The sequence below is a fragment of the Sciurus vulgaris genome, assembly GCF_902686455.1.
Source record: "Sciurus vulgaris genome assembly, chromosome: 2".
NCBI lineage: Eukaryota > Metazoa > Chordata > Mammalia > Rodentia > Sciuridae > Sciurus > Sciurus vulgaris.
In genome coordinates this window covers 77,394,453-77,418,356 of record NC_136462.1, presented here as the reverse complement: position 1 = coordinate 77,418,356, position 23,904 = coordinate 77,394,453, and the positions used below count along the sequence as shown (strand labels likewise).

The window sequence follows — 23,904 nt, the reverse complement described above, 5'->3', positions numbered from 1 at the left end:
ACTGAAGAAAATTAAAGATTGAGAGATACACCTTGTTCATGAGTTGTAAAACCTAGTATTGTTAAGATATCAGTCCCCGCCCCCAAATTGATTTATAAATTCAATTCAATCCCAACCAAAATCCCAAATGGCTTTTCTAGAATTAACAAACTGATTCTAAAATTCATATGGAAATATAGATGGTCTAAAATTGCCAAAAACAAATTTGAAGAACAAAGTGGATAATCAGAACTACCTGGTTTTAAAACTTGTTACAAAACAAAAAGAACCAAGACACTGTGATTTTTGTCCAAGTCTTAGAAATTTAAACATATACTTAGGATATGATCCAACCATTCATCCTGGAGACATTTACCTAGGATATTCCTGAGGTCATCTTGTAGGAAGCCAGCTCAGAACTGGACTCTTTCCAAAAGCAACACATGTGCTGTGTTCTACAGTAGTATATCTTTTCTGATTCTCAAATACTCTAAATCTCTGTTATTCTTTATTGGGACTCAAAGACATGGAAAACAGATAGGGGTATCTCTAATTTGTATGACGTCACACTTGCAGAAATGTTTATCCTCTTAAGCTTTTAAAGGGACATCTCAGTATTATAAATATATTCCTTTCTACTTTGACTAGTTTGATTCTAACAACAGTTTATTCTCAGAAGACTCATTTAGTGAGTTATCATTACACTTAAATTCAACTGAAGAGCAAACTATTTGTTTTCAGCAAAGCATATTGCCATAAATAAGCTGGTTAGAAAAATGGATGGAACTGGAGACCATTATCTTAAGTAAAATAAGCCAGACTTGGAAAGACAAGTATCATATGTTTTCTCTCATGTGTTGAAGCTAGAGAGAAAAAAGGGGAGAAAAGGAGATCTCATGAAAATAGAGAGCACACCAATCAGAAGGCCAAGCAAGGGGATTAGTGTGAGGGAGGAGGTACTGAAGATTGAAATGGGTCAAATTATGTTATGTTGTGTGTTCTCTGTGAATATGCCACAATGAAACCCACTCTTCTATATGATTATTGTGCACCAATTTACAAAAGAGAGAGGGAGAGAAGAGAATGGGGATCAGGCAGAGGATTGAGGGGAGGGTAAAGGAGAAAAGCAGGGGATAAGATATGATCCACGGATGTCATACGCATGTATGAATATGCCACAATGAATTTCATAATTTTGCGTAACTAATATGCATTAATAAAAATTTTAATTAAAAATAAAGCTGGTGAGGAATGTACGAGTCCATGTTCTTCTAATATGACTTGGCTTAGAAGCGGTGATTATTCTCATCACCAAGCATTTCACCATCCAGCCTGATCCTGGAGAGTTCTCTTGGTTTTCCTGCAAGTTCACCTTTATTTTCATCAAGACAAGAACATCATATTTTGGGGTTGGAAATATCTTCTTCTTCAATTGGCATTCAGTATTTTAATTCCCTCCACAACCTTACAGAGGTGACTTTCCATCCTATCTAAATAGTTCTAGTGCTAGGAATGTCACAGTTACTTCTGGCAGTATATTTTGTCTGTGAGTATCTCCAGGTAGCTGAAATTTTCTTCTTAAATTGAGCTGAAAAATGTCTCCCTATAGTTTCACCCTATTGATTTTATAGAAGGAACACTATCGAGTAAGTCAGTGCTCTCTTGCCCATTACAGTTTTTCAAATGATAGCAGCCCTGTTAACCCCACCCATCCCATTTCTGCATTCCGTTTTCCCTGCTAAACACCCCCAGCTCTCTTTCTAAGCATCTTTGATCATCAGCTAAATAACATTTCTAGCAACCCTCTTCTCACCAGGAGATATTGATTGTACTGTACCTAGAAGCACAAGAATATGAAACACATGAACATTATCAAAATCTTCATTCAGTCCACACATTTTTTTTCTGAGCTGCTAGTTTACATTTTATTTGTAGGACAAAACTGTTTCCAGATCTATCTAGATCACCATTTGTTCTGAAAAGCACTCAAGCATCAACAGCAAGCCTCAGTTAATGCAAAATGAAACTCAGACAGAAGAGTCAAAAGATTCATGGGTCTCAGATTTTCTTGGCATTGGGCAAAGAGGCATTCCTGAATACATTTGCATTTGGATGTAATTTGGAGCTGTACTCCAGAAAAAAAGAACGCTTGGGTCCTAAGGATGAGGAAGAAGAAGAGGAAGAGATATGCCTCCCCAGCGGGCAGACATCATAATCATGCCATCCTCTACTGTTCACCTAAAGCTGTCCTCCAAATGATAATGTCAAGCCCCCTAAAGCATTAAGCCAAAGGTCTCTTCTGTGGGATGGTGATTAATATGGCACTCTTGCCTGGTTCCCTTCCCTTCCTAGACTTACTTTCTATTAACCCTTGCAGACCCTCCCATGGAAGCACTTTCTAATAAATCATTTTCACACTGATCCTTGTCTCAAGATCAGCTTTGGAGAATCCAATTTACTCACCATTTCACCCTCACTGAGGGTCTTGATATCTGCCAGTGTCATAGAATCCCATTCTGAACTTTGGATTGCTAAGGCAACTCCTAATACTATGTATTTGGTTTGGGTTTCTTGGAAGCAGATCCTGAGATGAAGACCTGGGTACAGAGGATGTAGCTTAGTGGTAGAGTGCTTGCCTAGCATGATCAAGACCCTGGGTTTATCCCCAGCACAGAAATGAAAAATAAGGGGGTTTCAAGATGGCAGACTAGAGGGTGGCTGCATTTCATGTTGCTCCAGGACTCAGGATTCAAAAGAGGAGATATTGAGAGACTTGGGACCAATTCAAAGCAGCCGGATGAGTCTCTCCCATTGGGGAGGTGTCCCGGATGAGGCGGTAGTCCTGGAATGCAGGGAACTTTGTGAAGTAGAGCTGCCCAATGAGACACCCCTCCCCCCGCTGGAGCAGTGAACTTGGACAACTGGGAGCAGCGTAGAGGAGGCCGCTCGGCACAGCGCTTGGACTCGGAGCAACCACCCCTGAACACTGGGGCCTGCTCGGAGGAGGAGGAGGAGGAGTGTGGCGGGTCGCTTGGACTCGGAGTGACTGCACCAGAGCTACAGGCGGTTGCCAGAGGAGGAGCTGCGCGGCGAGCTGCTTGGACTCAGAGCAACCGCTCCTGAACACTGGGGCCTGCTCGGAGGAGGAGGAGGAGGAGTGTGGCGGGTCGCTTGGACTCGGAGTGACTGCACCAGAGCTACAGGCGGTTGCCAGAGGAGGAGCTGTGCAGCGAGCTGTTTGGACTCAGAGAGACTGCTTCTGAACACCGGGGGACTGCCGGAGGAGGAGGAGGAGCACGGCGGGTCACTTGGACTTGGAGTGACTGCATCAGAGCTCCAGGTGGCTGCTCAGAGGAGGAGGCAAGTGGTGAGTTGTTTGGACTCAAAGCGACCGCTCCTGAACACCAGGGGGCTGCCCGGAGGAGAAGCGTGGTGGGTTGCTTGGTCTTGGAGCGCCGCACCAGAGCTCCGGGCAGCTGCCTGGAAGAGGCGTACGGTGGGTCGCTTGGACTCAGAGCAACCGCTCCTGAACACCAGGGGGACTACTGGGAGTAGGAGGAAGAATGGGGCCAGTCACTTGGACTTGGAGAAACTGCCCAGGGCTACAGGTGGTTGGCGGGAGGAGGAGGCGCGCAGTGAGTTGCTTGGACTCCTAGTGACCGCACCGGAACACCGGGCGGCTGTCTGGAGGAAGAGGTGTGCAGCGGGTCGCTGGGACTCGGAGCGACTGTACAGGGCTCCAGGTGGCTGCTCAGAGGAGGGGCCACATAGCCAGGTGATTAGGTGCAGAGCAGGGTCCCAGGACCTAGGAGGCTTCGTGATGGAAGAGCTGCACAGAGACACGCTTAGGGGCGGAGCAAAGGTTCCAGGACTGCAGGCAGATTATCTGAGGAGAGGCAGCCTAAGGAGACTCGTCTGCAAAGGGTGAGGCTCCCAGGCCCAGGACATAGGTCCGGGTCCCTGGGAACGTTGCAGAAGAAGGCTGCCCAGCCCAGGCAGTAGTTGTAGATTGAGGGGAACCTCTAGGAGGGGAACTGACCAGCGAGACCTCCCCACCGGGTGAGTCTTCCCTGCCGGGTGAGGTTTTCCCACAAGGATGGTAAAACCAGAGACACAGGCCCAAACAGGCCTTGCCTCAGCCTGCAGCCTAGTTCCCCTTTGGATGACCATTGGTCAACAAGTGGAGGCACCTCTGCCCACTAGTAGGGAATATACCCCACCTGGAGGCCACCACCCCTAGAGAGGCAGCTTCCTTGTGGAGCACCGCATTATCAACTTCCTCCAAGACTTCAGCCTACTGAAGGCTAAGAGGGGATATACTAGAAATCTTCAGGGACATTGTAAGTCAATAGAGGAAATCTGCAATATCTTAGCAGTCCACTGATATCTGAACAATATGAGAAAACAAGGGAAGAAAATGCCCCAAACAAATCTAGATGTTACATCAATAAAATCCAATGACAGCATGGCAGAAGAAATGACAAAAAGGGAGTTCAGAATGTACATAATTAAAATGATCAGGGAAGCAAACGATGAGATGAAAGAGCAAATGCAGGCATTGAATGATGAGATGAAAGAGCAAATGCAGGCATTGAATGATCACACCAATCGACAGTTAAAACAGCAAATACAGGAAGCAAAAGATCATTTCAATAAAGAGTTAGAGATACTGAAAAAAAAACAAACAGAAATCCTTGACATGAAGGAAATAATAAACCAAATTAAGAACTCCATAGAAAGCATATCCAATAGGATAGAACACCTGGAAGACAGAACCTCAGACATTGAAGACAAAATTTTTAACCTTGAAAAAAAAGTTGACCAAGCAGAGAAGATGGTAAGAAATCATGAACAGAATCTACAAGAACTATGGGATATCATGAAAAGGCCAAATTTAAGAATTATTGGGATTGAGGAAGGCTTAGAGAAGCAAACCAAAGGAATGAACAATCGATTCAATGAAATAATATCAGAAAATTTCCCAAATCTGAAGAATGAAATGGAAAATCAAGTTCAAGAGGCTTATAGGACTCCAAATACACAAAATTACAACAGATCCACACCAAGGCACATTATAATGAAAATACCTAACATACAAAATAAAGACAGAATTTTAAAGGCTGTGAGAGAAAAGAACCAAATTACATTCAGGGGGAACCAATACGAATATCAGCAGATTTTTCAGTCCAGACCCTAAAAGCTGGAAGGACCTGGAACAACATTTTTCAAGCCCTGAAAGAAAATGGATGCCAACCAAGAATCTTGTACCCAGCAAAACTTACCTTCAAATTTGACGACGAAATAAAATCCTTCCATGATAAACAAAAGCTGAAAGAATTTACAAAAAGAAAGACAGCATTACAGAACATTCTCAGCAAAATATTCCATGAGGAAGAGATGAAAAACAAAGAAGCAAATCAGCAAAGGGAGGAATTATCCTAAAGGAATTGTCAAATAAAAGAGGAACCAAGTCGTGTCAAAAAAATAAATAAATAAATAAAATTTAAAAAATGAACCAAATGACCGGGAAACCAAATCATATCTCAATAACAACCCTGAATGTTAATGGCCTGAATTCATCAATCAAAAGACATAGACTGGCAGATTGGATTAAAAAGAAAGATCCAACAATATGTTGCCTCCAAGAGACTCACCTCATAGAAAAAGATACCCATAGACTAAAGGTGAAAGGATGGGGAAAAACATACCATGCACATGGACTCAGCAAAAAAGCTGGAGTATCCATCCTCATTTCAGATAATGTGGACTTCAAGCCAAAGTTAGTCAGAAGGGATAAAGAAGGACATTTCATACTGCTTAAGGGAAGCATAAATCAGCAAGATATAACAATCATAAACATCTGTGCCCCAAACAGTGGCTCATCCATGTATGTCAAACAAATCCTTCTCAATTTCAGAAACCAAATAGACCACAACACAATAATACTAGGTGATTTTAACACGCCGCTCTCACCACTGGACAGATCTTCCAGACAAAAATTGAACAAAGAAACTATAGATCTCAATAACACAATCAATAATTTAGACTTAACAGACATTTATAGAATACCATCCAACTAAGAGCGAATACACTTTCTTCTCAGCAGCACATGGATCCCTCTCTAAAATAGAACATATATTATGCCACAAAGCTAATGTTAGCAAATACAAGAAGATAGAAACACTACCTTGTATTCTATCCGATCATAATGGATTGAAGATAGAAATAAATGAAAGAGTAAAAATCAGAAACTACTCCAACACCTGGAGATTAAACAATATGCTATTATATGATGAATGGATAACAGAAGATATTAGGAAGGAAATTAAAAAATTCTTAGAGGTAAATGAGAACAAAGAAACATCATATCAAAATCTCTGGGACACTATGAAAGCAGTACTTAGAGGGAAATTTATTTCATGGAGCGCATTTAATAAAAGAAGTAAAACTCAACAAATAAACGACTTAACACTACAGCTCAAAGCCCTAGAAAAAGAAGAACAGACCAGCACCAAAAGCAGTAGAAGACAGGAAATAGTTAAACTCAGAGCTGAAATCAACGAAATTGAAACAAAAGAAACAATACAAAAAATTGACAAAATAAATAGTTGGTTCTTTGAAAAAATAAACAAAATTGGTAAACCTTTAGCCACACTAACAAAGAGAAGACGAGAGAAAACCCAAATCACTAAAATTCGGAATGAACAAGGAAATATCACAACAGACAGGATTGAAATACAAAACATAATTAGAAGCTATTTTGAAAATCTATACTCCAACAAAATAGAAAATTTCGAAGACATCAACAGGTTTCTAGAGACATATGAATTGCCTAATCTGAACGAGGAGGACATACACAATTTAAATAGACCAATTTGAAGTACTGAAATAGAAGAAGTCATCAAAAGCCTACCAACAAAGAAAAGTCCAGGACCAGATGGGCTCTCAGCTGAGTTCTACAAAACCTTTAAAGAAGAGCTCACTCCAACACTTCTCAAAGTATTCCATAAAATAGAAGAGGAGGGAACCCTCCCAAACTCATTCTATGAAGCCAATATTACCTGATACCTAAACCAGACAGAGAAACATCGAGGAAAGAAAAATTCAGACCAATATCCTTAATGAACATCAACACAAAAATTCTCAACAAAATTTTAGCAAATCGCATAAAAAAACATATTAAAAAGATAGTGCACCATGATCAAGTGGGTTTCATCCCAGGGATGCAAGGTTGGTTCAACATCCGGAAATCAACAAATGTCATTCACCATATCAATAGACTTAAAGTCAAGAATCACATGATTATTTCAATAGATGCAGAAAAAGCATTTGATAAAATACAGCATCCCTTCATGCTCAAAACACTAGAAAAAATAGGGATAGTGGGAACATTCCTTAACATTGTAAAGGCCATCTACGCTAAGCCCATGGCTAATATCATTCTAAATGGTGAAAAACTGAAAGCATTCCCCCTAAAAAACTGGAACAAGGCAGGGATGCCCTCTTTCACCACTTCTATTCAATATCGTCCTTGAAACTCTTGCCAGAGCAATTAGACAGACCAAAGAAATTAAAGGGATACGAATTGGAAAAGAAGAACTCAAACTATCCCTATTTGCTGATGATATGATTATATACTTAGAGAAACCAGGAAATTCCACCAGAAAACTTTTAGAACTCATAAGTGAATTCAGTAAAGTAGCGGGATATAAGATCAATGCACATAAATCTAATGCATTTTTATACATAAGTGATGAATCTATGGAAAGAATAATTAGGAAAACTACCCCATTCACAATAGCCTCGAAAGAAATAAAATACTTAGGAATCAATCTCACAAAAGAGGTGAAAGACCTCTACAATGAGAACTACAGAACACTAAAGAAAGAAATTAAAGAAAACCTTAGAAGATGGAAAGATCTCCCATGTTCTTGGATAGGCAGAATTAATATTGTCAAAATGGCCATATACCAAAAGTGCTATACAGATTCAATGCAATTCCAATTAAAATCCCAATGACGGACCTTACAGAAATAGAGCTAGCAATTATGAAATTCATCTGGAAGAATAAGAAACCCAGAATAGCTAAAGCAATCCTTAGCAGAAAGAGTGAAGCAGGGGGTATCGCAATTCCAGATCTTCAACTCTACTACAAAGCAATAGTAACAAAAACGGCATGGTATTGGTACCAAAATAGAAAGGTAGGTCAATGGTACAGAATACAGGACATGGACACAAACCCAAATAAATACAATTTTCTCATACTAGACAAAGGTGCCAAAAATATGCAATGGAGAAAAGATAGCCTCTTCAACAAATGGTGCTGGGAGAATTGGAAATCCATATGCAACAGAATGAAATTAAACCCATATCTCTGGTGAGATATGGACGAAACTAAACTCAAAATGGACCTCGGAATCAGACCAGAGACCCTGCAGATTATAGAAGAAAAAGTAGGTCCAGATCTTCAACATGTCGGCTTAGGACCAGACTTCCTCAACAGGACTCCCATAGCACAAGAAATAAAAGCAAGAATCAATAACTGGGATAGATTCAAACTAAAAAGCTTTCTCTCAGCAAAGGAAACTATCAGCAATGCGAAGAAAGAGCTTACAAAGTGGGAGAATATCTTTGCCACTCATACTTCACATAGAGCACTGATCTCCAGAATCTATAAAGAACTCAAAAAACTCTACACCAAGAATACAAATAATCCAATCGACAAATGGGCTAAGGAAATGAATAGACACTTCACAGAAGATTTACAAGCAATCAACAAACATATAGAAAAATGTTCAACATCTCTAGTAAAAAGAGAAATGCAAATCAAAACCACCCTAAGATTCCATCTCACCCAATTAGAATGGCGATTATCAAGAATACAAGCAACAATAGGTGTTGGAGAGGATGTGGGGAGAAAGATACACTCATACATTGCTGGTGGGGCTGCAAATTAGTGCAGCCACTCTGGAAAGCAGTGTGGAGATTCCTTAGAAAACTTGGAATGGAACCACCATTTGACCCAGCTATCCCACTCCTTGGCCTATACCCAAAGGACTTAAAATCAGCATACTACAGAGATACAGCCACATCAATGTTCATAGCTGCTCAATTCACAATAGCCAGACTGTGGAACCAACCTAGATGTCCTTCAGTAGATGAATGGATAAAGAAACTGTGAACACACAATGGAATATTACTCCGCCATAAAGAATGATAAAATTATGGCATTTGCAGGCAAATAGATGAAATTGGAGAATATTATGCTAAGTGAGATAAGCCAATCTCAGAAAAACCAAAGGACGAATGATATCACTAATAAGTGGATGATGACACATAATGGGGGTGGGAGGGGTTAGTGTTAGGGTTAGAGTTAGGGTTAGGGAGGGAGGCAAAAATGGAGGAAGGAAGGACTATATAGAGGGAAAATATGGGTGGGAAGGGTTGGGGGAAGGGAAAAAATAACAGAATGAATCAAACAACATTATTCTATGTAAATTTATGATTACACAAATGGTATGCCTTTACGCCATGTACAAACAGAGAAACAACATGTATCCCATTTGTTTACAATTAAAAAAAAGAAATGAAAAATAAAAAATACCTGATGCAGATAGTTTATTTGATATATGATCCCAGGAAGTAGAAAAGAAGGAATGGGAAAGGTAATATATCTTTAGTGGAATTCTTGTAGTATCCTTGGTAAAAGCATTCAACTGACTCAAAAATCAAGTTCACCAAAGATAAGAGAATAGGAAATAAAAATTCCTTAGTCAGTCATTGGGAGTGATAGTAAGGTCACTTCAAGTTTCATCCCTTGGTTTTCAGTTCTGTGTGCTATACCTATCAAGGTTCAATGCTATATGATGGCCCTTGGTTCAAAGTACATTGATTATCTTGAAGGATAACATTCCAACCATGAAAAGTGTTGTCCCTAAATTGGTCCATTATTCCAATGATTTATTAGGTTGGAAACTTGTGGTTGATGAGATTTATGATAAGACCAGTGAAGCTCATGATCATGTGCTCTTGCCATACGCTTTCATGGTGAAGTTCAATGCTTAACCCAAAGAAACATTATGTGGATCCCTTGACAGTACTTCTGAAATTCTTGAATAGTGATGCTGGTCAAGTACTGTAGGCTAGAAAGACACCCATACCCAAAACATACCTTCATCCTAGGAAGGATGAATTGCTATCCCCTTTTAAAGTACAAGAGTTTCAGTACAATAACTTGCCATTACCAAGTTAGTATCATTTTAAAGGCTCATATCAGTCTTTACTACTGAAAAATCAATATACCAATAGCTAGATCAGCCTTGTTGTAAGAATGAGCACCAGACTATTGATCACAAAGGGACTATGGGACCAGGACTGCCCATCTTAAACTGAGTACAATCAGACCCATTAAATCATTATGGCTCCGCTGTGATCTGAGTGTGGTTTATGTTGAAATTTGTTTGCTATTGCGGTGGTACTGCAAGATAGGGAACTAAGGTGATTGGGTCATTAAGGGGGATTAATGCCTTTCTCAAGAGAGTAGGTCCCTTCTTGTGAGAGTTTGTTTTAGTCAGCTCTGTATCTTTGTGACCAATACTAAACAAGAAGAGTTTAGAGGAGGAAAAGTTTATTTTGGCTCAGTTTCAGAGCTGCAGTCCATAATCAGCCAACTCCATCTCTTTGGGCTCAAGGTGAGGCAGAACATCGTGGCAGAAAGTTGTAGGAGATGAAGGCAGTCAGAACATGTTATCCAGGAACAGAGAGAGAGCTCCAATTGTCAGGCACAAAATGCAAATCACAAAGGCACACCCCGCTAACCTACTTCCTCCAGCCACACCCTGCCTACCTATAATCACTACCCAGCATAACAGTCATTTCACATTATTAATCCATCAAAGTAGATTAATCTATTCATTAGGTTACAGTTCATCTAAATTATAGCAGAACTGTTATCATAAAGTCAGTTTACCTATTGTGTTATGACCATTCCACCTTCCACATGTACCCCCTTACATTCTTTTTTTTAATATTTTTTTTAGTTGTCAATGGACATTTTATGTGTTTATTTATATGTGGTGCTGAGAATCAAACCCAGTGCCTCACACATGCTAGGCAAGGGCTTTACCACTGAGCCACAATCCCAGCCCCACTCCTTACATTCTTGCCTTCTATCCCAAGTCAAAGCAACAGGAGGCCCTAGCTTCCCAGCCTCCAGAACCATGAGCTAAAACAAACTTTATTCCTTTATAAATTACCCAGTCTCAGGTATATTGTTATAGCAACAGAAAATAGACTAAAATAGGCTTTTTCTCACCAAGGATTCCCTAATGTAAGATAACTCCAAATTCTAAAAGTTTTACTAACTGTTTTTTTTTTTTTTCCCTCTCTTTCTCAGTGGTAGGAAATTGAAGATGCAATAACTTTCCCTCTGAAGGAATATTTGACTATACCTCAGACCACTGTATACTTTAAAACTTTCCCAATTTTTTTAGCCCCCTTATTACTAGTGTTCACCCTCTGACAAGCTTGCAAATGTCACACTTAACATTTCCTGATCCACCCAGTCCAAATAACATAATATCATCAATATAGCAGACCAGTGTGATTTTCTGTGAAATGTCACAACAATTAAGTCTGTTGTAGACTCTGTTTTGACAGACAGCAGGAGAGTTACTTTAGAGCATCCTGTAAACAGAACTTTGCCTCTGTGAACGTAGAATAGGCAGATACTTCTGAGTCAGGTTTCTGGTTATCAGTTTTTTTTTTTACTTTACCTTATGGTAATTTTGCCTACCTTCGCCTCTCATAATAAAGCGTCACCAACTGTGTTCTCCTATTGTGGAATCCTATAATCCGTATTGGTTTTTTTTTTTTTTATATTGAATCCAGAGGCACATAACCACTAGGTCACTTCCCCTGTTCTTTTTATTTTTGTATTTTGTGACAGGGTTTTGCTGAGTTGCTAAGGCTGCAACTTAAACTTGAGATCCTCCTGCCTCAGCTGCTGAGGTTGCAGACTGTACCACTGCTTCTGGCCCCGGCCCAATTTCTCTACTCAGTGAAAACATTTCTGTCTAAGACTAACAAAAACCAAGTTTCAATTTCATTCAAGACCAGGTTGCTACAAAATCTATTTTTGGTTTCATAGGCAGGTCCCACCTATGGCGTTCAGTTTATCTAACTGCAGTTTTATCTTGGCTTAGGCATTTTTAGATCTTCAGAAGATAGACAACCAAGTAGACAGCATTTCCAGGCTTTTCAAATGTGTCAAAGGGGGAAAGAACCCCTAAAATGTGTCATCCCAACAATGGGGGTAGCAAGAACCAGAATGGTGACACGTGTTCCCCAGGTGCCCCATTGACCCTCGACTTACAGAACAGCACCTTGTCTGTACCAGTGCCTTCTTGGAATAGCAATGGTCATTTGGAATCCTCACCATCTGCCTATTTTATGTTTAATTTTTGTATTTGTTCTAATTGGTTATACATGATAGTAGAATGCATTTTGACACATTGTACACAAATGGAGCACAACTTCTCATTCCTCTGACTGTACATGGTGCTGAGTCACACTGGTAGTGTAATCATACATGTATATAGGGTAATAATGTCTGTCTCATCCTATCAACCTTCCCATTCCCTACTGCCCCACCCCTCCCCTCGCTCCCCTCTGCACAATCCAAAGTTCCTTCATTCTTTCCTACCCATCCCCCACTATGGATCAGCATCTGCTTATCAGAGAAAACATTTGGCCTTTGGTTTTTGGGGATTAGCTTATTTCACTTAGCATGATATTCTACAGCTCCATCCATTTACCTGCAAATGCCATAATTTCATTCTTCTATAAGGCTCAGTAATATTCCATTGTGTATATGAACCACATCTAGGTTGTTTCCATAGTTTAGGTATGGTGAATTGAGCTGTTATAAACATTGATGTGGATACATCACTGTAGTATGCTGTTTAAGGTCTTTGGGTATAAACCAAGGAGTGGGATAGCTGGGTCAAATGGTGGTTCCATCCAAGTTTTCTAAGAAATCTCAATGCTTTCCATAGTGGTTGCACTAATCTGCAATCCCACCAGCAATGTATGAGTGTATCTTTTCCCTTACATCCTCGCCAACACTTATTATTGCTTGTATTCTTGATAATTGCCATTCTGACTGGAGTGAGATGAACTCTTAGAGTAGTTTTGATTTGCATATCTCTAATTGCTAGAGATGATGAACATTTTTTCATGTTTCTGAGCGATTGTATATCTTCTTCTGTGAAGTGTCTGCTCAGTTCCTTAGCCCATTTATTGATTGGGTTATTTGTTTTTTTGGTGTTAAGTGTTTTGAGTTCTTTATATATCCTGGAGATTAGTGCTCTATCTGAGATGCATGTGGTAAAGATTTTTTTCCCATTCTGTAGGCTCTCTCTTCACATTATTGATTGTTTCCTTTGCTAAGAAGAAGTTTTTTGGTTGGTTTCATCCCATTTATTGATTCCTAATTTTATTTCTTGCGCTTTAGGAGTCTTGTTAAGGAAGTCAGGTCCTAAGACAACATGAAGATTTTGGCCTACTTTTTCTTCTATTAGGTGCAGAGTCTCTGTTCTAGTGCCTAGAACAGAGTTTTTGATTCACTTTAAGTTGATTTTTGTGCAGGGTGAGAGATAAAGGTTTAATTTCATTTTGTTACATATGGATTTCATTCCCCAGCACCTTTTGTTGAATAGGCTATCTTTTCTCCAATGCATATTTTTGGTACCTTTGTGTATTATGAGATAACCATATTTATGTGGGTTTTCTCTGTGTCTTCTGTTTTGTACCATTGGTCTATATGTCCATTTTGGTGCCAATACCATTCCATTTTTGTTACTATTGCTGTATATTATAGTTTAAGGTCTGGTATTATGATGCCTCCTGCTTCATTCTTCTTGTAAGAATTGCCTTAACTCTTCTGGGTCTCTTATTTTTCCAAATGAATTTCATGATTGCTTTTTTGTCATTGGAATTGCATTGAACCCGTATAACACTGTTGGTAGTATGACCATTTTGACAATATTAATTCTGCCTATCCAAGAGCAAGGGAGATCTTTCCATCTTCTAAGGTCTTCTTCAATTTCTTTCTTTAGTGTTCTGTAATTCTCACTGTAGAGGTCTTTGACCTCGTTAGTTAGATTGATTCCCAAGTTTTTTTTGTTTTGTTTTGTTTTGTTTTGTTTTAGGCTATTGTGAATGGGGTAGTTTTCCTCTTGCAGGGGATTCATTGCTTATGTATACAGATGCACTTGATTTATGGGTATTGATTATCCTGCTACTTTGCTGAATTTACAAGTTCTAGAAGTTTTCTGGTGGAATTTTTTGGATCTTCTAAATATAGTATCATGTCATTGGCAAGTAGTGGTATTTTGAGTTCTTCTTTTCCTATTCATATACATTTAATTCCTTTCATCTTTCTGATTGCTCTGGCTAGAGCTTCAAGGACAATGTTAAATAGAAGTAGTGAAAGAGGGCATCCCTTTCTTGTTCCAGTTTTTAGAGGGAATGCTTTAAATTTTTCTCCATTTAGAATGATACTGGCCTTGGACTTAGCATAGATGGCTTTAACAATGTTGAGGTGTGTTCCTGTTATCCCTAGTTTTTCTAGTGTTTTGAACATGAAGAGGTGCTGTATTTTGTCAAATGCCCTTTCTGCGTCTATTGAGACAATTATATGATTCTTATCATTAAACCTATTGATGAAATGTATTGCACTTATTGATTTCCATGTGTTGAACCAATCTTGCATCCCTGGGATGAACCTCACTTGATCATGGTGCATTATCTTTTTAATATGTTTTTGTATTCAATTTGCCAAACTTTATTGAGAATTTTTGTGTCTATATTCATCAGGGATATTGGTCTGAAATTTTCTTTCCTTGATGTATCTTTTTCTGGTTTTGGTATCAGGGTGATATTACCCTCACAGAGTTTGAAAGGGTTCCCTCCTTTTCTATTTCATGGAATAATTTGAGGAGTATTAGTGTTAATTCTTCTTTGGAGATCTTGTAGAACCCCACTGAGAATCCATTTGGTCCTAGGCTTTTCTTGGTTGGTAGGTTTTTGATGGCTTCTTCTATTTCATTGCTTGAAATTGATCTGTTTAAATTGTGTATGTCCTCCTACTTCAGTTTAGGAGATCATATGTCTCTAGAAATTTGTTGATATCTTTGAGTTTTTCTATTTTATTTGAGCATAAATTTTCAAAATAGTTTCTAATTATCTTCTGTATTTCAGTAGTTTCCATTGTGGTATTTCCTTTTTCATCACGAATTTTAGTAATTTGAGTTTTCTTTCTCTTTCTCTTTGTTAGTGTGGCTAAGGGTTTATCAATTTTATTTATTTTTCAAAGAACCAACTTTTTGTTTTGTCAATTTTTAAGTTTTTTCTTTTGCTTCAATTTCATTGATTTCAGCTCTTATTTCATTTTATTTCCTGTCTTCTACAGCTTTTGGTGTTGATTTGTTCTTCTTTTTCTAGGGCTTTGAGATGTAATGTTAGGTTGTTTATTTGTTGACTTTTTATTCTTTTAATTTATAAGCTCAATGCAATGAACTTTCCTCTTAGCACTGCCTTCATAGTGTCCCAGAGATTTTGATATGTTGTATGTGTTATCATTTACCTCTAAGTATGTTTTAATTACCTCCCTGATTTCTTCTGCTATCCATTCATCATCCAATAGCATGCTATTTAGTCTCCAGGTGTTAGAATAGCTTCTAATTTTTATTTTATTCCATTATGATCTGATAGAATGCAGGGTAGTATTTCTATCTTTTTTTTTTTTTTGTATTCACTGAGAGTTGGCTTATGGCATAACATATGGTCTATTTTAGAGAAGGATCCATGTGCTGCTGAGAAGAAAGTGTATTTGCTTGATGATGGAAGAAATACTCTAAATATGTCTGTTAAGTCTAAATCATTGATTGTATCATTTAATTCTATAGTTTCTTTGTTTAGTTTTTGTTTGGAAGATCTATCCACTGGTGAGAGAGGTGTGTTAAAGTCACCCAGTATGATTGTGTTTTGGTTTATTTGTTTGATGTATGTAGATGCTCCATAGTTTGGAGCATATATATTTAAGTTTATTATGTCTTCTTGGTGTATGATTCCCTTAAGCAGTATGAAATGTCCTTTTTTATCCCTTCTGACAAACTGGTTTGAAGTCCACTTTGTCTGATATGAGAATGGAAACACCTGCTTGTTTCCATGTGAGTGATATGTTTTTTCCCAGCCTTTTACCTTCAGTCTGTGGATGTCTTTTCCTAGAAGGTGAATCTCTTGAAGACAGCATATTGTTGGGTCTTTTTTTTTTTTTTTTTTTAATCCAATCTGCCAGTCTATGTCTTTTGATTGATGGTTTAAGCCATTAACATTCAGGGTTATTATTGAGATATAAGTTGCATTCCTGGTCATCTTGGTTTATTTTTGGTTTTTAATTTGACTTAATTTCTCCTTTGAATGACCTTTCCTTTAGTGTAGTTCCTCCCTTTTCTGGTTTTCACTGACTTTTTTAATTTCCTCTTCATGGAATATTTTGCTGAGATTGTTCTGTGGTGCAGGTTTTCTGGTTGTCAATTCTTTTAACTTTTGTTTATCGTGGAAGGTTTTTATTTCATCTTTATAGCTGAAGCTTAATTTGTTTCTGGATATAAAATTCTCAGTTGGCATTCATTTTCTTTCAGAACTTGATATGTTATTCCAAGACTGCCTGGCGTTGAAGGTCTGGGTTGAGAAATCAGCAGAGATCTGAATTGGTTTCCACCTATAGGTAATTTGATTTTTTTTTCTCTCATAGTCTTTAAAATTCTATCTTTACTCTATATGTTAGTAATTCTCATAATGTACCTTGGTGTGGTATGCTTTTGTACAATTTTGTACATTTGGGGTCCTATAAGTCTCTCATAGTTGATTTTCCATTTCATTCTTTAGATTTGGGAAGTTTTCTGATATTGTGTCATTGAAAAGATTGTGCATTCCTTTGGTTTGTATCTCCATGCCTTCATCTAGTCTGATAAATCTTAAATTTGGTCTTTTCATGTTATCCCATATTTCTTGAAGTTCTGTTCATGGTTTCTTATCGTCTTCTCTGTGCAGTGAACTTTATTTTCAAGAGCATATATTTTGTCTTCAATGATTGAGGTTCTGTCTTCCAAGTAGTCTAGTCTGTTAGTGAGACTTTCCATTGAATTTTTAATTTGGTTTATTGTTTCCTTAATTTTGAGAATTTCTGCTTGATTCCTTTATATAATCTCTGGCTCTTTATTGAAGTGATCTTTCATTTCCCGTATTTTCTCTCTGATACCATCCTTCATTTCAAAGATCAATCTAACTATGTATTTTCTAAACTCCATCTCTGACATTTCTTCTACTATGTTGTCTATGGGTTCTGTTGTTTGAACACCTTGGTTTGTTTGAGACACTTTGTTCCCTTGTTTTTTCATGTTGTCTGAGTGTCTTCTCATCTAGTGACATAGAGCTGGGGCAGTACATATTCTACCCTGTAGTCTTATAGTGTCCCTGAAGGCTTCCAGTACCTCACCTTTAAGGGGGAGACCAAAATTAAGAGCACCCAATACAAGTGATATACCACCTTAAACCAAATGGCTCCTATTCAGGCATTTACAGTTTTGTCACAATAAACAGAAATGAACTGTTCAATTATTGTCTACAGTATAAATATTAAGTTTGCTAAAAGGGTTTACAGTTTCAAATGATGGACAATGCGGGAACGGAAGCAGTGTGACATGTGATGATTATGAGGGAGAACAAGAGAAGATAGAAGTAAATTTATAGTAAGAGTGAGGGAAGAATTCATACAGGTTGGCTATTAGTATGAGAGAAGTAAGAAAGAGAATCCAGGGAGCCTGGTGAGAGAGAAAAATATATATAGTTTTTTTAAGTAAAAATATAAGAATACACAACAAAAACTGTAATATTCTATCTAGACATCCCATTCCTCAATAAATTGATGCATGAAAAAATTTTGATTCAAAGATGGTAGAGGTGTGAGAGAGAGAGGGTGAGAAGAAAAAAAAAAAAAAAAAAAAAAGGAAAGCCTCAGTGGAATATTGAACAATTGCTTCTGTTGGCTTTCAAAATTTTTCTCAGCTTCCCTTCTCCACCAATTGGTGGGGTTGCCTGAAGTTTGATGTTAGCTCCAGTCCAGTAGGTGCCGGACCAGGTGGGTGGGTGAGTTCATAGCAAGATACCCTCACACCCTCTTGCAGTCTTCCCACCAGTTGTAGCTGGCCCCTTCTGTCCCTGCACACTTCAGGACTCACTGAGCTAGAGAGAGCAGTTTTCTCCAATTTCTTCAACCTGCGCTGCTTCCAGGGAACTGCCCCTAATCTGTAGCTTTCCACAGGCTTGCCAGACCCAGATTGGCCCTTGCAAACCCAGCTGCAATCTGTTGGACCTGGGCTTCAACTTCCCCAGACTCTGCCTTGCTGCAGTTCCAAGATCTCAATGCCCCTTGCAGAGAGACCACCAGGGACGCACTCACCCAAAGGAGTGACCCTGCAAAGTCAGCCAGATGGCGGCCACTAGAACACCTCAGCAGAAAGACCTCAGGTGCAACCAGACCTGCAGGTACCCCAACATATCTCCAGGTCCTGACCTGTGACCCCAGACCAATGTGACTACACCCCAAAATGGAAGCAGTGGTGGTGGCAAACCTGCAGGACCTGGCCTGTATCCCAAGATGGTGGCAGCTGTGTGTAACTAAATCCGTGGGTACTGTGACAATGGACTTCCAGGCAACACCTGACAGCAGATGATCCATTAGTGGTCTGCGGGCAGGCTAATGGTGGATGATTGGTGAGTAGAAGTCCAGCAGTGGGTGATGGGCAGCGGTTGGCAGGCAAGAGGTGGGCAAACAGGCAAATGGTGGATGATAGGTAGTGGTTAGTAAGTGATCTGCACTCAAAAGGCAGGCAATATGCTGGCAAATGGCGTGTGATCCCAGCCGACAAATGAGAGGTAAGCAGCAGGAGATATGTGGGCAGTGATGACTGCCTCACCTAGATCCAGATACTCAGGCCCAAGCCTGAAGCTGGACCAGAAGCCAAGCACAAAATAACAAACTGTAATAGTCTTATACTCAGGAAGGGGAAAGAGCATTGAAAGAAAAAAAAAAAAAACAAAACACCCTGGTTTGCATAGGCAAATAGCAATGGCTAAATTCTGACGGAAATTCTCTGGTCCCATCCCTGACCTTAAGCAGATGGTAATGGTAACACAGTATTAAAGGAACTAAACTTTGTGGTACACAGAAAATAAAGAAAGCTGCAATAAAACTCAAGTCAGTTTCTAACTATAGTGACACAACTTCCCTTATCAATTGCCTAAAAAAAGAAGTATACCCATTTATATGTATGAATACTACTTACCTCAGTGTGTACTGTTATACCCTTGTTCACCATTTATTTAATCAAAATTATTAGACATAAAAATGTCAAATAAAACAACTTTTGCAAGGAGATAAAGCAATCAACAGAACAAGACTCAGAGATGACCTCGTAGTTAGAAATATTAGGTGAGGAATAACCCAAATTTCTATCAATAACAGAATGGATAAATTGTTGTGCAGACATAAAATGAAATAAATATGTATTAGTTTTCTACTGTGTACAATAAATCATCCCAACACATAGTGACTTAAAATTAACAACTTTTATTTAGCTCACAATTCTGTGGATCCAAAATTCAGGCTGAGCTCAGCTGAGAAGTTCTGGTCTCCACTGAGTTGTTTTGCACATTTGTGATCAGCTGTGAGTCAGCCACTAGTCTTGGCTAAACTCCTTCACATCCCTGAGTCCTCAGTTCAGACAACGAAGCTAACTCAGCTCTGATCCACATGCATCACTTTCCAGCAGTCTAGTCCAGGCTTGTTCACATGGCAGACAGAGGGCACAGAGGCCACTGGAGACCTAAACTCAGAACTGGCACATGCTCACTTTTGTTACATTCTATTGATCAATGCAAGCCACAATGCCAGTCCAGATTCAAGAAAAGGAGCTAGACCATATCTCTTGGTGGAAGGAGGACTAATGTTCCATTGCACAAAACTAAGTAATAGGGAGGAATAAAGGATTTTAGGCATTTATTTTATTTACCACTGGAAATTATTCTAGAACTGGAAATCAGTAACTTTCTACTACATGCACGAACATAGAATCTCATAATAATGCTGAGTGAAGTAAGTCAGGCACTAGGAATGGAACCACCATATGACCCATCTATACCACTCCTCAGTATTTATCTGGAAGAACTAAGTCAGTACACTATAGATATATGTGCACACCCATGTTTATAGTACAGCAATTTACAATAGTTCAGGTATGGTGCCAGCCTGGGTGCCTCTCAACAGATGAGTGCCTGTCAACAGTAAAGACAATGTGGTATATATACAATGGAGTTTTATGCAGCATAAAGAAAAATGAAACTGTGCCATTTGAAAGAAAACGGAACTAGATAAGATCATGTTAAGTGAAATAAGCCAGACTCAGAAAGTCAAGGATCAAATGTTTTCTCTCATATGTGGAAACTAGAGGGAAAAAATGCATTTTTTTTTATTGTAAACAAATGGGATACATGTTGTTTCTCTGTTTGTACATGGCGTAAAGGCATACCATTTGTGTAATCATAAATTTACATAGAGCAATGTTGTTTGATTCATTCTGTTATTTTTTCCCTTCCCCCCACCCCTCCCACCCCTTTTTACCCTCTATACAGTACTTCCTTCCTCCATACTTGCCCCCCTCCCTAACCCTAACTCTAACCCTAACACTAACCCTTCCCTCCCCCCCATTATGTGTCATCCTCCACTTATTAGCGATATCATTCGTCCTTTCGCTTTTTGAGATTGGCTTATCTCACTTAGCATGATATTCTCCAATTTCATCCATTTGCCTGCAAATGCCATAATTTTATCATTCTTTATGGCTGAGTAATATTCCATTGTATATATATACCACAGTTTCTTTATCCATTCATCAATTGAAGGGCATCTAGGTTGGTTCCACAGTCTGGCTATTGTGAATTGAGCAGCTATGAACATTGATGTGGCTGTATCTCTGTAGTATGCTGATTTTAAGTCCTTTGAGTATAGGCCAAGGAGTGGGATAGCTGGGTCAAATGGAGGGTCCATTCCAAGTTTTCTAAGGAATCTCCACACTGCTTTCCAGAGTGGCTGCACTAATTTGCAGCCCCACCAGCAATGTATGAGTGTACCTTTCTCCCCACATCCTCGCCAACACCTGTTGTTGCTCGTATTCTTGATAATCGCCATTCTAATTGGGGTGAGATGGAATCTTAGGGTGGTTTTGATTTGCATTTCTCTTATTACTAGAGATGTTGAACATTTTTCCATATGTTTGTTGATTACTTGTAGATCTTCTTCTGTGAAGTGTCTATTCATTTCCTTAGCCCATTTGTCGACTGGATTATTTGAATTCTTGGAGTAGAGTTTTTTGAGTTCTTTATAGATTCTGGAGATTAGTGCTCTATCTGAAGTATGATTGGCAAAGATATTCTCCCACTCTGTAGGCTCTTTCTTCGCATTGCTGATAGTTTCCTTTGCTGAGAGAAAGCTTTTTAGTTTGAATCTATCCCAGTGGTTGATTCTAGCTTTTATTTCTTGTGGTATGGGAGTCCTGTTAAGGAAGTCTGATCCTAGACCAACAAGGTGAAGATTTGGACCTACTTTTTCTTCTATAATCTGCAGGGTCTCTGGTCTGATTCTGAGGTCCTTAATCCATTTTGAGTTTAGTTTCGTGCATGGTGAGAGATATGGGTTTAGTTTCATTCTGTTGCATATGGATTTCCAATTCTCCCAGCACCATTTGTTGAAGAGGCTATCTTTTCTCCATTGCATATTTTTGGCACCTTTGTCTAGTATGAGAAAATTGTATTTATTTGGGTTTGTGTCCGTGTCCTCTATTCTGTACCATTGACCTACCTTTCTATTTTGGTACCAATACCATGCCGTTTTTGTTACTATTGCTTTGTAGTAGAGTTGAAGATCTGGTATTGCAATACCCCCTGTTTCACTCTTCCTGCTAAGGATTGCTTTAGCTATTCTGGGTTTCTTATTCTTCCAGATGAATTTCATAATTGCTAGCTCTATTTCTGTAAGGTCCGTCATTGGGATTTTAATTGGAACTGCATTGAATTTGTATAGCACTTTGGTAGTATGGCCATTTTGACAATATTAATTCTTCCTATCCAAGAACATGGAAGATCTTTCCATCTTCTAAGGTGTTCTTTAATTTCTTTCTTTAGTGTTGTATAGTTCTCATTGTAGAGATCTTTCACCTCTTTTGTGAGATTGATTCCCAAGTATTTTAGTTTTTTCGAGGCTATTGTGAATGGGGTATTTTTCCTAATTTCTCTTTCTGAAGATTCATCACTTATGTATAAAAATGTGTTGGATTTATGGGCATTGATCTTGTAACCTGCTACTTTACTGAATTCACTTATGAGTTCTAAGAGTTTTCTGGTGGAATTTCCAGGTTCCTCTAAATATATAATCATGTCATCAGCGAACAGGGATAGTTTGAGTTCTTCTTTTCCAATTTGTATCCCTTTAATTTCTTTGGTTTGTCTAATTGCTCTGGCCAGAGTCTCAAGAACGATGTTGAATAGAAGTGGTGAAAGAGGGCATCCCTGCCTTGTTCCAGTTTTTAGGGGGAATGCTTTCAGTTTTTCACCATTTAGAATGATATTAGCCATGGGCTTAGCATAAATGGCCTTTACAATGTTAAGGAATGTTCCCAATATCCCTATTTTTTCTAGTGTTTTGAGCATGAAGGGGTGCTGTATTTTATCAAATGCTTTTTCTGCATCTATTGAAATAATCATGTGATTCTTGACTTTAAGTCTATTGATATGGTGAATTACGTTTATTGATTTCCTGATGTTGAACCAATCTTGCATCCCTGGGATGAAACCCACTTGATCATGGTGCACTATCTTTTTAATATTTTTTTTATGCGATTTGCTAAAATTTTGTTGAGAATTTTTGCGTCGATGTTCATTAAGGATATTGGTCTGAAATTTTCTTTCCTTGATGAGTCTCTGTCTGGTTTAGGTATCAGTGTGATATTGGCTTCATAGAATGAGTTTGGGAGGGTTCCCTCCTCTTCTATTTTATGGAATACTTTGAGGAGTATTGGAATGAGCTCTTCTTTAAAGGTTTTGTAGAACTCGGCTGAGAACCCATCTGGTCCCGGACTTTTCTTTGTTGGTAGGCTTTTGATGACTTCTTCTATTTCAGTACTTCAAATTGGTCTATTTAAATTGTTTATGTCCTCCTCGTTCAGTTTAGGCAATTCATATGTCTCTAGAAACCTGTTGATGTCTTCGAAATTTTCTATTTTGTTGGAGTATAGATTTTCAAAATAGCTTCTAATTATGTTTTGTATTTCAATCCTGTCTGTTGTGATATTTCCTTGTTCATTCCGAATTTTAGTGATTTGGGTTTTCTCTCGTCTTCTCTTTGTTAGTGTGGCTAAAGGTTTATCAATTTTGTTTATTTTTTCGAAGAACCAACTATTTATTTTGTCAATTTTTTGTATTGTTTCTTTTGTTTCAATTTCGTTGATTTCAGCTCTGAGTTTAACTATTTCCTGTCTTCTACTGCTTTTGGTGCTGGTCTGTTCTTCTTTTTCTAGGGCTTTGAGCTGTAGTGTTAGGTCGTTTATTTGTTGAGTTTTACTTCTTTTATTAAATGCGCTCCATGAAATAAATTTTCCTCTAAGTACTGCTTTCATAGTGTCCCAGAGATTTTGATATGATGTTTCTTTGTTCTCATTTACCTCTAAGAATTTTTTAATTTCCTTCCTAATATCTTCTGTTATCCATTCATCATATAATAGCATATTGTTTAATCTCCAGATGTTG

The 23,904-nt window shown here is 38.6% G+C and overlaps 1 protein-coding gene across 5 annotated transcripts in view; it reads left to right on the top strand.

The window, feature by feature from the left end:
• The window catches only part of LOC306651935 (dehydrogenase/reductase SDR family member 2, mitochondrial-like), a 76,242-nt gene that overhangs the window by 40,377 nt on the left and 11,961 nt on the right, over positions 1-23,904 (top strand). For 4 of the 5 annotated variants that reach the window (XM_079124933.1, XM_079124931.1, XM_079124932.1 and 1 more), the window contains one exon: positions 18,368-19,026. The exons of the other annotated variant lie outside the window; for it this stretch is intronic. In XM_079124933.1, the coding sequence (XP_078981059.1) occupies positions 18,368-18,549 (182 nt within the window). In that variant the 3' untranslated portion in view covers positions 18,550-19,026. Of the gene's footprint in view, positions 1-18,367; positions 19,027-23,904 lie in introns of those variants that run through there. 5 annotated transcript variants of the gene reach the window in all.